Source organism: Saprolegnia diclina, assembly GCF_000281045.1.
Source record: "Saprolegnia diclina VS20 unplaced genomic scaffold supercont1.17, whole genome shotgun sequence".
Classification (NCBI taxonomy): domain Eukaryota; phylum Oomycota; class Saprolegniomycetes; order Saprolegniales; family Saprolegniaceae; genus Saprolegnia; species Saprolegnia diclina.
Window position 1 is genome coordinate 8,390 of NW_008246084.1, and position 11,519 is coordinate 19,908.

At 58.9% G+C, this 11,519-nt stretch overlaps 7 protein-coding genes across 8 annotated transcripts; 3 read left to right on the top strand and 4 right to left on the bottom strand.

Annotated features, from left to right (window-relative positions):
- The first annotated feature begins 297 nt into the window (after positions 1 to 297).
- SDRG_06197 lies at positions 298 to 2,013 on the top strand. Of its 2 annotated transcripts, XM_008611962.1 has the most exons (7): positions 298 to 428; positions 475 to 513; positions 561 to 776; positions 825 to 959; positions 1,009 to 1,067; positions 1,117 to 1,804; positions 1,854 to 2,013. In XM_008611962.1, exons 1-6 carry the CDS (start codon positions 306 to 308, stop codon positions 1,217 to 1,219), a joined length of 675 nt encoding a protein of 224 aa, XP_008610184.1. In that variant the 5' UTR covers positions 298 to 305; the 3' UTR covers positions 1,220 to 1,804; positions 1,854 to 2,013. The 2 variants fall into 2 exon arrangements, with proteins under 2 accessions (XP_008610184.1, XP_008610183.1); XM_008611961.1 differs by having other exon boundaries at positions 1,117 to 2,013.
- Positions 2,014 to 2,076: 63 nt separating this feature from the next.
- On the top strand, positions 2,077 to 3,972 carry SDRG_06198 (hypothetical protein). Its single transcript, XM_008611963.1, has 7 exons — positions 2,077 to 2,717; positions 2,763 to 2,877; positions 2,927 to 3,102; positions 3,149 to 3,348; positions 3,395 to 3,461; positions 3,525 to 3,762; positions 3,807 to 3,972. Exons 1-7 carry the CDS (start codon positions 2,119 to 2,121, stop codon positions 3,936 to 3,938), a joined length of 1,527 nt encoding a protein of 508 aa, XP_008610185.1. The 5' UTR covers positions 2,077 to 2,118; the 3' UTR covers positions 3,939 to 3,972.
- A 23-nt stretch (positions 3,973 to 3,995) lies between these two features.
- SDRG_06199 (hypothetical protein) lies at positions 3,996 to 4,644 on the bottom strand (the record flags this gene model as incomplete). The annotated part of the gene is made up of 2 exons (XM_008611964.1): positions 3,996 to 4,163; positions 4,252 to 4,644. 2 exons carry the CDS (start codon positions 4,642 to 4,644, stop codon positions 3,996 to 3,998), a joined length of 561 nt encoding a protein of 186 aa, XP_008610186.1.
- Positions 4,645 to 5,477: 833 nt separating this feature from the next.
- On the bottom strand, positions 5,478 to 6,628 carry SDRG_06200 (hypothetical protein). The gene has a single exon (XM_008611965.1). The coding sequence runs from the start codon at positions 6,550 to 6,552 to the stop codon at positions 5,569 to 5,571; it is 984 nt and encodes a 327-aa protein (XP_008610187.1). The 5' UTR covers positions 6,553 to 6,628; the 3' UTR covers positions 5,478 to 5,568.
- A 483-nt stretch (positions 6,629 to 7,111) lies between these two features.
- On the bottom strand, positions 7,112 to 8,461 carry SDRG_06201 (hypothetical protein). Its single transcript, XM_008611966.1, has 3 exons — positions 8,179 to 8,461; positions 7,962 to 8,131; positions 7,112 to 7,913 (listed from the first exon to the last, which is right to left on the bottom strand). The coding sequence occupies exons 1-3, from the start codon at positions 8,447 to 8,449 to the stop codon at positions 7,140 to 7,142; spliced, it is 1,215 nt and encodes a 404-aa protein (XP_008610188.1). The 5' UTR covers positions 8,450 to 8,461; the 3' UTR covers positions 7,112 to 7,139.
- Positions 8,462 to 9,094: 633 nt separating this feature from the next.
- Positions 9,095 to 10,483, top strand: SDRG_06202 (hypothetical protein). The gene has a single exon (XM_008611967.1). The coding sequence runs from the start codon at positions 9,124 to 9,126 to the stop codon at positions 10,423 to 10,425; it is 1,302 nt and encodes a 433-aa protein (XP_008610189.1). The 5' UTR covers positions 9,095 to 9,123; the 3' UTR covers positions 10,426 to 10,483.
- A 90-nt stretch (positions 10,484 to 10,573) lies between these two features.
- On the bottom strand, positions 10,574 to 11,492 carry SDRG_06203 (alcohol dehydrogenase; the record flags this gene model as incomplete). The annotated part of the gene is made up of 2 exons (XM_008611968.1): positions 10,574 to 10,763; positions 10,813 to 11,492. The coding sequence occupies 2 exons, from the start codon at positions 11,490 to 11,492 to the stop codon at positions 10,574 to 10,576; spliced, it is 870 nt and encodes a 289-aa protein (XP_008610190.1).
- Positions 11,493 to 11,519: the final 27 nt, after the last annotated feature.

An 11,519-nucleotide genomic window follows, 5' to 3' on the forward strand; every position in this document is an offset into this window, starting at 1 on the left:
GCAACCGCATTCGCCGAGGGGCGGGCCGTCGGTGCATGCGCCATGCACTTGGCAGCGAGATCGAGAATCGGGTCTGGACACGTATCGCTGAACTTGGGCTGCATCTTGCCTTGTCACAGTTCAGATGTAGTTAAGCTTGTGGCACGTGCTACCATCCTGGTGGGGTAAGCTGGTGGGGTAGCATGCCCGTGCCATAATTGATTATTGCCATCACCCAGAGGCAGAGATGCTATTTTCAGAATGATGGTTGTGACCAGCATTCCGTTGGACTCTTGTCGCACTGCAAAGTCCAGTCTCGAACAAGTATGTCGGGTCCGTGGGAGCCGAGCGCGTCGCTGCGGCAGGACGTCGACAAGAACCTCGTGCGCGTCCGGAGCAACCTCGAGGCGCATGCAGTTGCTATCCGCTGGGGCCTCGCCGCCGCCATGGTCACTGGCCTTTCTGTGTGCATGACGGTGCTGACAAGCGTGGTAGGCGGGCGTCGCTTGTCTTCGCGTCCGGTCGAGCCCTGCGGTACGCGCCATATTACTGCTGAAAGATAGTGCTCGACGTATGTCTAGTGGGCGCGTTATGCGAGTATTGAGGCGTTTCCGCTCTACAAGTCGGTGGTTGTTCGCGTCGTCGGTCCGCCAAGCGCGACGACACCGCCCGAGCTCCGCGTTGTCCAGTACCCGTTCCTGCGGCGTCTCTTGGGACGACCGAGAGACCTCCTCAGCTGCCCCCACGACACGGACGTGCTGACGATCCGACCCTTTGGCGTCCCCCTGCAGCGCAACGTACGACACTGTATGGCGTCCGATGGATGCTAATGACTTGGTGTCTAGCCGCGCCTGCTCGACAAGCTCATTGCAGACCAAGGATTCCTTACAATCGAAATGACGCTGCAGTACCAAGCGCCCGGTGGGCCGACGCGCCGCCGAGGCACGACGGTCGGCCTCTGCACCATCGACCTGCCGCAGGTACGCGCTGCAGGTTGGACGAAGACTGCGTTTACGATGGGTCTCGTAGACGTCGTCGCAATCCAAGGTCGTCTTGAGCGGGTTTTGCCACTTTGAGCTCGAGGCCAGGTTGCCCTATACGACCAAGTGCAAATTGAGCTCACACCATGTGTTGTAGCCACACCATCCGCCCGTCGTCCCCAAATAGAGTCGCTACGCCGACCGACAACCACTCCCGGCGCCAAGAACGATCCGCGGAAGTGGCGCCACCCGTGCTATAAACTGTGTAATACGTTAGTTCCGACTCGTTCGAAAAGACGCGGTTGCTGCTGACGGCGGCCGCACGCTGCTGTGCCGACTTCGTCATCGTCGCCCGCCTGTTTATGCCCGTGCACGCTTGCAGGAACGTGCCGCGCTTGCAGGAACGTGCCGCGCTTGCGTGATCACGTCAAGCAGGTTATCCTGCTGCGTCAACAGCGAGTCGCATCCACTCGCCCTGTCTAGCTTGCCATGAAATAGAGTGCACGCTCACACCATTTCCGTTTCTCAACGCGCTCGAGGCTGCAGGCTCCTGCAGGGCCTGTGTCGACAGTGGAAGACGCATGGCTGCGTCGCCTGCAAAGTCGAGTTGTCGAGGCCGCGCACGCCTGCGACGCTGAATGACGCGTCGTCAGACCACGGTGTGTGCGGTGTCGCTTCGGACCGTCAACGCCACGATTGCTATTGCGCTCATTGCGACCGCTCATTGGTCTGCGTAGCATCGGCGTCGGCGTCGGACAATAATGTCGTCGACTGCGCTTGTCGCTGTCGTGTCGTCGTCATGACGCACTCCGCGCGACGCATGACGTCACGGTGCCGTCGCCGCGGTCGGCCGTCTTGTACTCGGCATCGACTACTAACGTGCAGCCATGATAGGCCATCGTCGCTAAACAAGCATTGCTACGATGTCTTGAAGCTTGCTTTGCACGCCCAGTGCCTCTTCTTCCTTCTCAGATCGCGAGATCTTAGTCGACGTCCACGGCGCGCTTCTCGACCCGAAATCGTGTACGGATTATGTCATGGAAATAGTGTACGTTCAACGTCTGCGTGGTATCCGGATGCGTTCTGTTTTTGGCTCGCATTTTTCTTCACTTTTCAATTTGACCACCCGCCTCCGTTCTTAGAGCCGTCGCCGCTGACCATGCTGCTCAACCTGGCGCTGCTCGCTGGCGTCGTCGCCATGGTGCTCATCTACGGCTACCGCATTGTCTCCAACTTCTTGCGCTTCGCCTGCCACCTCTACTTCCGCAAGATCACAGTCTATGGCATCAACAACCTCCCGCGCGAAGGCCCAGTCGTCGTCTGCCCCAACCACCCCAACATGTTTATCGACGCGCTGCTTGTTGTGACCGAGTGCACGCGCTTGGGTCGCCCGCCGTTCGCGTGGGCGAAGGCCTCGCTCTTCAAGAACCCGATCGTGGCGCGGGTGCTCACGGCGCTCGGCGCCGTCGCGGTGTTTCGCCCGCCCAAGCCCACGGGGCTCCAGGACGTCGACTCGGACAAGACGCCCGAAGAGATTGCGGCCGCGACGCGGATGATGTTCAAGTGCACGTGGGACGTCCTCGCGCGCGGCAACGTTGTCGTGCTCTTTCCCGAAGGCACGTCGTACACGCTCCCGCGCATGCTGAGTCTCCGCACGGGCGTCATGCGTGTCGCGACCGGCTTTGTGAAGGAGCACAACACGCCCATCACGGTCGTGCCCCTTGGTCTGACGTACTTCAACAAGGACCATTTTCGCAGGTACACATCTCTCGGCCGGGCGAGATCTCATGCGCTACGATGTAGCGAGGTGACGCTCGAGTATGGCACGCCCATCGTGATCGACCAAGCCACGATCCAATCGGAAGCCTTCTTGGCCGACGAGCACGCCCAAGTCAAGCACCTCACCGAACAGCTTCAGGTACGAGTAGAACAATGTTATAACGGTTTGATTCTCATGAAGGCTACAGGAGCGCATGCACAGCGTGACACTCAACGGCAACGACTTTAGCTCGCTTCGCATCGCGCGCATGATCAAGCGACTGTATGTGGGCGGTCCGCTGAGCCCGAAAGACGACGTGCATTTTACGCAGCAGCTCATCGACCTCGTCGAAGGCAAGCTCACGACCAAGGAGACCGAACAAGTGTACGCCCCTCGTAGTTGCGTATTCGGGAAATTGATCGAGACGTAGTGTTTTGGACCAGCTCAAGACAGACGTCGTGACGTACCAAGCGAAGCTCGACGAACTCCGCCTCAAGGACGCCGATCTGCTCGTGTCGCTCGAGAATGAGTCGCTGCTGCAGCTCGTGCTCGAGCGTCTCTGCTACCTCGTGGTGCTTCTTCCGCTGGCCCTGCCCGGCATCCTGCTCAACCTGCCCTTTTACCTCATCGGTAGCCTCGGACTTGAGCTTAGAATCCGACAACTCACGCTTCGTAGGCAACAAGCTGAATGACCTCGCCGGCTTTACCGAGTCCAAGTCGATGTTCAAGCTCTTTGCTGGCATGTACGAATGTCGACACTGCACCTTGGCATGTATCAAGTTGATACTGACGCAATTCTCTTCTAGGGTGCTCGTGCCGCTGCAGTGGGTCTTCCTCATTGGCGCGGGTTGGTACTTGTATGGGTCGACGGCCGCGTACGCAGTGGCCATAGCCCTCCCGCTCTGCTTTTACTCGCACATCCGCGTCCTGGAAGAAAGCCGGTCGATCCTCGAGAATGTGTGGTTCCTCGGCACGATCGCGACCCGCAAGGACCGCGTCAACAAGCTCCGCGACGACCGCGCCCAAGTCGCGTCGACGGTCAAGGTACTTTGAATTGCGGGAATTCTCGAAGTTGCATGGGGCCGTAGGCGATTGTCGAGACGCTGGTCAAAGACCCGATCATGGACAACGTCAAGCGCGCCGTGTCGCCGATGCACCAGACGCTGCGAAAGCGCACCAAGTCACGAACCGACCTTTCGTTTATGAACACGACGACCTAACCCTCAATAAGACGATCGGTGTACTTATAGCATATCGCATCGGGACGGCTGGTGGCGTTACTGGCAAAGCTGTTTGAAGAAGGCGTCGGCATACGCGTCATAGACATTGGCACCTGCTTGCAGCAGCACACTCTCGCCGTCCTTCTCGACACGCAGACTCGCCGCGTTGGTCGTCTCACAAGGAAATGTCGTCGATGTCGTGTCGGACTCGTGTCGTCCGGTGGACTGACACCAGAGTCAGCATCGTCGTTTTCTGCTTCCTCGCCCTCGTTGTCCTCTTCTTCGTCCTCGTCTTCGTCGTCATCGTAGTCACCGTTGCCATCGTCGAAGTCTCTTCTTCAGCGTCGACTGTGTCTGCCCCGTCGGTATCTTCGACATGTCCATCGGCGCTGTCGACGGGGTGCTTGAAGTTGACAACATCCAAGTCACGGAGCCCCTTTATGACGCCAGGTAGAAAGTCGAGACCGAGCTCACGCTGGAGGACCTTGGGCCAGTCGACCACGGCCGCGCCTTCGTTCACAGTCACTTCAAAGGTCGCGCTGGCCTCGAGTGCACAGACGTAAACAAGCGTCTTGGGGTGGTCACGCGCTGCGTACACAAAGCTCTTGGTCGTAAGCACACGCAGCTTTTCGCGAGCGCTGTCGCTAGAGAAGCAGCGTGCGACAAGAGAGCAACGGGGCGCCGACCGAGCGAGCATCGACAACATGACTGGTATGGTCTGGTGCGCAACTTTGAAAATGCGTCAAGTCGACCTGCAGCGGCCTACTAGTCTAAACTTGACATGGCCGATCGTTTGGGACTTGGTGCTCGGAAACTGGTTGGGAACGGGAGAACATGCCACGATTGTTTGTTTCTGGGGGTTTACAACCTGTAATCCCGCTTGGACAAATAACTAAAAGTCATAGCAGTAAAAGTCTCCAGTGACTAGCATGTCCTGCGACGTTGTCGTATACGGTGGCTCTTCACGAGAGGGACTGCTCTCCAGAACTCAAGTCTGACACCATCAACGTCTGGCGTTCGATGAATCTTCGATTGTGTTGCTTGGACATAGAGATCGAGTTGCTATTAGTCAAAGCTCGGGGTGGCTGCTTGCCCTGAAAAAGGCGCCAAAAACCTCTAAAAATGTATGTCGCGTCGCTGCACGTGTAACGATTTTGCGCGCCAAAACCAACGTTGGCGTATCAACGGTGAGATTGGCCGTGTTTCGGCAGTGAATTTAGATCGAATGCCATCGAGACCATTGTACTCTTATGCGCGACCATATCGAGATAGACTCTTGAGAGTAACCTTCTCGTTGGAAAGCGAGCCGGATGCCCAGCCTAATAGCCCAACCACGTACTCGCTCATTCCCGACTTTTCTACGGCAAGCATTGGCATCTCTAATGAACCTTGGCGCCACCTTTCCTCTGGTGGTTGTTCTCTGTCTTGGTACCAGAATGCACTGGATTATCGTCTCTGGTCTGATGATCGTCTGGTCTCGTACGAGTGCCAGATTTGTGGAGGACATAACGCGTATGTCATGGGAACAGCAAGCCAATCGTCGTGAATTGTCCATAGTTCACAAAATAATATTGATCCAAGATTGTTCTAAGTCTAACTCTAACATAATAGTAATAGGGTACAGCGTAATTTAAGCAGCAGGGGCCATGGTGCAGATACGGCACACGCACGGCGCCGTCGACGCCATGAGCCGCCAAGTGGGCGACATGGCCGCGCCGTGTTTGCAGTGCAGCGACTTGTGCAGCTTCTCGCCGTCCGCGAGCTCTTGCTGGATGTGGAGGTGCTGCATGAAGAAGCCCGTGAGCGGCTCGCGGAGACGCGGCTCGACGCCCTCAAAGTCAAAGTTTTGTTGGGGTTTGAACTCGGTCGTAAGGAACACGACTGCTTCCAGCACATCGGTCGGTGAAAACGACCGGAAACTGGCGTCCATGAGCGTGAGGTCGATAAAGTAGAGAGCGTCCGCGAGTTGCGTCGGCGTCATCTCGGCCATCGCTGGCAACTTTTGGAAGCGCGAGAGCATCGTCGGGTGCAAAATGCGGAAGCCGAGGCGCTTGAGGATCTGACACTCGATCACGAGCACGTGGTGCCAGCTCCAGTTGCCGCGGCGGTGGCGCTGCTGCAAAATCTGCTTGACGCGGAGGCTCTCGATGGCGGCCTGCGTCTCGTTGAACTTGCAAGCGATCCAGATGCACGCAATACTGACGACCTCGAGCCACTGGATCGTGATCGGCTGCACCTTGAGGAAGCGGTCGAGCAGGTCGATGGCCATGTGGACAGTTTCGTGGGCGAGGCCGAGGTTGTTGGTGAGCGTGTACAAGGCAGCGACGTAGTAGTTGCGATCGTCGGTGGTCACGACGCGGAAGTGCTGCTTGGCCTTGGGCGCCCACGGCGCAGCGTCGACGTCGAGCGGCGTGTCCGTTGCGACCTTCGGCGGCACGTTCTCCTTGTTGCAGATCGACGTGTCGGCGGGCACGACGAGCTTGTGCAGTCGGCCACGATGGAGCGTGAACTTGTCCGTGAGCTTGGACAAGGCCTCGCGCTTGCAGCGCTTGCTGTCGCCGTCGGCGGCGGGCGACAAGCAGCGCTTCAAGCTCGACGGCTGCGCGACCATCATGGAGGAATGGAAAATGCACTTGACGACGCCATTTCAACCCAAGTGACCCAAGACCGTGTACCGTACGACACTTTTGGGGTCCAGTTTTGGCGGGCAGATTGGCGTGCCAGAAATATTCCGCCAATCAAGAGCGTGTATCACTGCATACACGTCGTTCATTGGTCCAAGCGTGTTTCAACCGGTAGGCTAACTGCAAAGTCGCGTTACACTTGCCACTTGTATGTAAACCGTTCGGTTGCACCTAAATTGCGGTTTTTAACCGCAGTAAAAGGCGGGAAGCGCGCGCTGACAGGCCACCAGATGCCGTCGAGGAGGCGCCATTCGCGCCGTCTCGTTTCCCGCGCTTCCGCACCACAACACGACTGGAGCGTCCGACTGTCTACGTGACAGAGCAAGCGACCACTTGGTGCAATCTGGCGCCATTATTAGTGGACCTGAAACGCTCCTGTTTCGAATTTCCACACACGATTCTCAGAAATTAGGCGCCAAACCCAGACCCGTTCCCGATACTAGTATTAGCTCGAGATGGCGCAGCGTCCAGCGTCAACATACACCTCCCGCAGCAATAAATAACATTTTAGATCGGTTTACAACACCAGTCGATTCGGTCCCCAGCCGACGGCGGCGAGCGTGAACCCGACGAGCGGCCAGCTCGGGCGGTGCCACGAAGTGGCATGCGACGTCGTTTGTCCGACCGATGAATTGGGCGGCGCTGGCGTCGGCTTGGCGTCATTCACCCACGTCGCCAGCGCCTGCACGTACGTGAGCACGCCGGCGTAGAGCTCGTCGCCGCGCGGCCGGATCATCGACGATGGCGCGCGAAAGTCGTGGCCGTCCATCTCAATAATGAGCGCCGGCGCACCGTAGAGAAGGTACATGTAGTCGCCAAAGCCGCCGTAGACCGGGTAGAGCTGCACCGAGCGCTGGTTCAGATACATGGGCCCCATCGCGCGGCGCGTCGCGTTCGCAAGCGTCGCAAGCGCATTGCCGTACGGTGGCGACGGCTCATCTTCCTGGTGCCCGAACGGAGAGAGGACCCAGCCGCCGTAAGTGTGCACGTCCAGCGCGCCAACGATGCTCTTTGGCTCGCGCGCTTGCAGCCACGTATGAATAGCCAGCGTCTCGGGCTCGCTATACGGCGCAGTGCCCGGGTACACCTCCGTGTCCTCCTCTGTCTCGGCCTTGAACGACGAGGTCGGGCCAAAGTTGCGGTTGAGATCGACGCCAAAGGCGAGCGATGAGGCGTTGGGCACCGTGAACGGACGCATGTTTTTGCGGTGGTATCGGTCGCCGTTCCACGTAGCCACGTAGCCATCGACATTGACGATGGGGACGATGCACCACTCGTACGCTTCGAGGAGCTACCACCGTCAACCATGAGCGCCATGGAGGGTATGGAAGGGATGTACCGATAGCACCGTTTTGTTTTGAGCGACAACGTCGTCGAGGAGGCGCGCGAGGGCGTACACCGTCGAGGTTGTTGCGATCCACTCGCGTGCGTGCTGCAGCGCTTGGATGTACACGAGCTGCTTTGGCGGCGACGGCGACAGCGAAAACGTATAGGCCGGTATGTCCCGTCCTGTGTGTCCAATGAGCCGCCGAATCCTATCAGAAGTGAGAATGTACCTTGCAGCGTCTTGCCGATCGTCACGTTGGCCGACGTTAGGTGTGGCACGCGCGCTAGCATGGCCGACATGAACGCAAACACATCGTCGTGGCGTCGAAAGCAATCAAAATACGCGCTGCGTGAAAAGCTCCCGACTTGAAGGGACGCGAGGTAGCCTACGGTGGCGTTGCTGCAGGCGTCAGCCGCGATGGCGTCGTCAAGCGGCGGTGGCTCGTACGCGGCGACGCTCAGCGCCATCAGACACATCAGAAACCTCAAGGCGACGTGCATGTTGACGCGCCAAATGCAAAGTGCAACGACTGGGATCTTTGTATCGCATCTTGCGTTGTTCCCTCGCTTGAACGACTTCAGCTATCAACAGCGTTTCTATGTATTATGACAATAGGCCAAAAAACATACATGTATGTCACTAAACCGAGGGCTTACGAAGGTGCTGGATATTGGTACTGTGTCGGACCGAGCACTCGGACCGAGATGCACCAACGATGTTACTTACGACGTCCGTCTTCTATCTGGACATACATCAGCGTAGGTCGGCCCGACATCTTTGCACAGCGATAAAGCCGACCGCATGCTTCCCCTCGTCAAGCCTTGAGAGCTCTTGATGCAAGTCGACTACATGTACGAGACATCTGTCCAGCCGTGGTTCTCTGGCGAAACTTCCACTCGACGATTATGCCGATCTCATATACACGGAAATGGCTTTACCCATGGACGTGTGGAGAGGTTGTGAGACCGGAGGTAGCATGCATTGCGGCCCAAAGGTGCAGAAGACGAGCATAGGCCCATAGTTCAGTCGAGTGCGGCGCATCTAGAAGAATAAATCTGGTTGAACTTGTCTATCCATCGATTTCGATGGTTCACCCAAGCGTCCTCGTGGTCCTCTTGCCGCGCACCCATGTATTCACTTTCATTTTTGCCTCGCGCTTCACACCTCCACCAACATGCAGTTCCGCTACCTCGCCTTCTTCCTCGCGACCGCTTCAGCGATGGCCCCCGAGCACCACCACCACCGCCACCACCGTCACCACGACGCTGAAGAGTCCTGCACCAACGTCAGCGTCGAAGGCGACAGCACGTACTGCATCCGCGGTCCCATCTGCTCGGGCTCGACCAACGGTAGCGGTGCGTGCCCCAAGAAGGGCGATACGGCCGTTGCCAACTGCGTCAGCAACATCCCGAGCTACGTGAGCGCCGGCGTGTGCAAGGCCAAGCGCGACGCGGTCTGCACCAAGCTCAAGACGGGTGCCTTTGGGTGTGCCTACCCGCGCGCTGAGACGGAAGTCATGGCTGCCGACGCCGAAGCCGCCTGCACCAACGTCAGCGTCCAGGGCGACGCCACGTACTGCATCGACGGTCCGATCTGCGGCGGCAACGGCGACAAGTGTCCCAAGAAGGGCGACAAGGCCGTCCACAACTGCCTCCCCAACCTCAAGAGCTACGCCAACGGCGGCTGCGTGGCACCGGTCGACGCCGTGTGCCAGACGATCGCATCTGGCGCCCGTGGGTGCGTCTTTGGCGCCACGCCGGCACCGACGCCCGTGACGACGCCGGCCGGCTGCACCAACGTCAGCGTCGAGGGCGACGGCACATACTGCATCACGGGTCCGATCTGTGCCGGCTCGACGGACGGCAGCGGCGCGTGTCCCAAGAAGGGCGACCCGGTCGTCGCCAACTGCGTCAGCAACATCCCGAGCTACGTGAGCGGGTCGTGCTCCGCGCCCCGCGACGCCAAGTGCGTCAAGCTCAAGACCGGTGCGTTCGGCTGCGCGTTTGCACCAGTCGAAGCCGAGGTCCAGGTCGCCGCCGCCGAGACCGTCGATGCTGTCCAACAAGCCTGCACCAACGTGAGTGTCCAGGGCGACGCCACGTACTGCGTCACGGGTGCGATCTGCGGTGACGCGGGCGACCAGTGTCCCAAGAAGGGCGACAAGGCCGTGCAGAGCTGCGTGGCGGGTATCCCGAGCTTTGCCAACGGCAACTGCGTCGCACCGTCGGACGGCGTGTGCCAGGTGCTGCGTCCGGGCGGTCCCAAGGGCTGTGTGTTTAGCGCGCCGTCCGCGACACCGTCCGTGACGCCGTCCGTGACACCCGCGTCGACGCCGGCGACGGACAACAGCAAGGTGTGTGCCGAGAACTGGAGCCAATGCAACGGTCAGAACTGGCCGTTCGGCGTCTGCTGCAAGAACGCGGGCTGGAAGTGCGTCAAGCACAACGACTACTACTCGCAGTGCCTCCAAGGCTAAATGTCCTTGTTGTTCTCTTAAACTTCTTGAATGTATCAACAACTTTTGTGTACTTCTATCCCGAGGCGAGTACGTCCATGTCCTAACCCTATCCCCTATTCATGACGTTTTGCCATATCAGAGTCCATCAATGTTGAAGAAATCTCGACTATTCGTATTCGCGCGCACCATAGTTGGTCTTCAACGTCGCCGCATCTGTGCGGTCGCCCGCTAGCTTGGGGATCGCCGCCTCAATCTCGGCCAGCTCGGCAGCCGAGAGCTGGATCGCCGCCGCGCCCGCGTTCTCAATGAGACGCGCGGGGCTCTTTGTACCAGGAATCGGCACCACGTCGTCACCACTACCACATCGATGAGAGACCTGTAACAGTGTAGACGAAGATAAAATACCGGTGAAGGACCCAGGCGAGGGCCAGCTGCGCGGGCGTGACGCCCTTGGCCTTGGCGAGTTCAAAGAGCTGGGTCGCCTTGTTCTGCTCGAGGTTTCCATCAACAAAGCGCGGGTTGCGGCGGCGCATGTCCTTCTCCGAAATATCGTTGGTCGACGCAATCGCACCCGTCAAGAGACCGCGGCCGAGCGGCGAGTAGGCCACGATGCCAACGCCGAGCTCCCGCGCCGTCTTGGCGACCGAGTCTTCAATGTCACGGGTGTTGAGCGACCACTCCATCTGGATGGCCGAGACCGGGTGCACGGCGTGGGCGCGACGCAGCTCGCTCGACGAACACTCGGAGAGACCAACGTACTTGATCTTGCCTTCGTCGACGAGCTCTTTGAGGGTCGCCATCGTCTCCTCGATCGGCGTCGACGGGTCCATGCGGTGCATGTAGTAGAGATCCACCGAGTCGATACCGAGACGCTCCAACGACTCCGCGAGCTGCTCACGAATGAACGCCGGCTTGCCGCTGATGTACCGTTGACCATTGGCGTCGACGCCGAGTCCGAACTTGGTCGCAACGATAAACTTGTCGCGGCCAAAGCGCTTGAGAGCCTTGCCGACAAGCGCTTCGTTGGTGACGTTGGGCTTGCCGTCAATACCAAACGACTGGTAGATCCACGCCGTATCGATCATGTTGATGCCGAGCTCGAGCGCCTTGCC

Bases quoted from the DNA above. Each gene is read 5' to 3' on its own strand.
- SDRG_06197 (XM_008611961.1), top strand. From the start codon at position 306: ATGTCGGGTCCGTGGGAGCCGAGCGCGTCGCTGCGGCAGGACGTCGAC. The intron at 960-1,008 runs GTACGCGCTGCA...TGGGTCTCGTAG, and splicing joins GCACCATCGACCTGCCGCAG to ACGTCGTCGCAATCCAAGGT. The intron at 1,068-1,116 runs GTTGCCCTATAC...CATGTGTTGTAG, and splicing joins CACTTTGAGCTCGAGGCCAG to CCACACCATCCGCCCGTCGT.
- SDRG_06198 (XM_008611963.1), top strand. From the start codon at position 2,119: ATGCTGCTCAACCTGGCGCTGCTCGCTGGCGTCGTCGCCATGGTGCTC. The intron at 2,878-2,926 runs GTACGAGTAGAA...TGAAGGCTACAG, and splicing joins ACCTCACCGAACAGCTTCAG to GAGCGCATGCACAGCGTGAC. The intron at 3,349-3,394 runs GTAGCCTCGGAC...CACGCTTCGTAG, and splicing joins CCTGCCCTTTTACCTCATCG to GCAACAAGCTGAATGACCTC.
- SDRG_06200 (XM_008611965.1), bottom strand. From the start codon at position 6,552: ATGATGGTCGCGCAGCCGTCGAGCTTGAAGCGCTGCTTGTCGCCCGCC.
- SDRG_06201 (XM_008611966.1), bottom strand. From the start codon at position 8,449: ATGCACGTCGCCTTGAGGTTTCTGATGTGTCTGATGGCGCTGAGCGTC. The intron at 8,132-8,178 runs GTACATTCTCAC...TTGGACACACAG, and splicing joins GATCGGCAAGACGCTGCAAG to GACGGGACATACCGGCCTAT. The intron at 7,914-7,961 runs GTACATCCCTTC...TGACGGTGGTAG, and splicing joins AAAACAAAACGGTGCTATCG to CTCCTCGAAGCGTACGAGTG.
- SDRG_06202 (XM_008611967.1), top strand. From the start codon at position 9,124: ATGCAGTTCCGCTACCTCGCCTTCTTCCTCGCGACCGCTTCAGCGATG.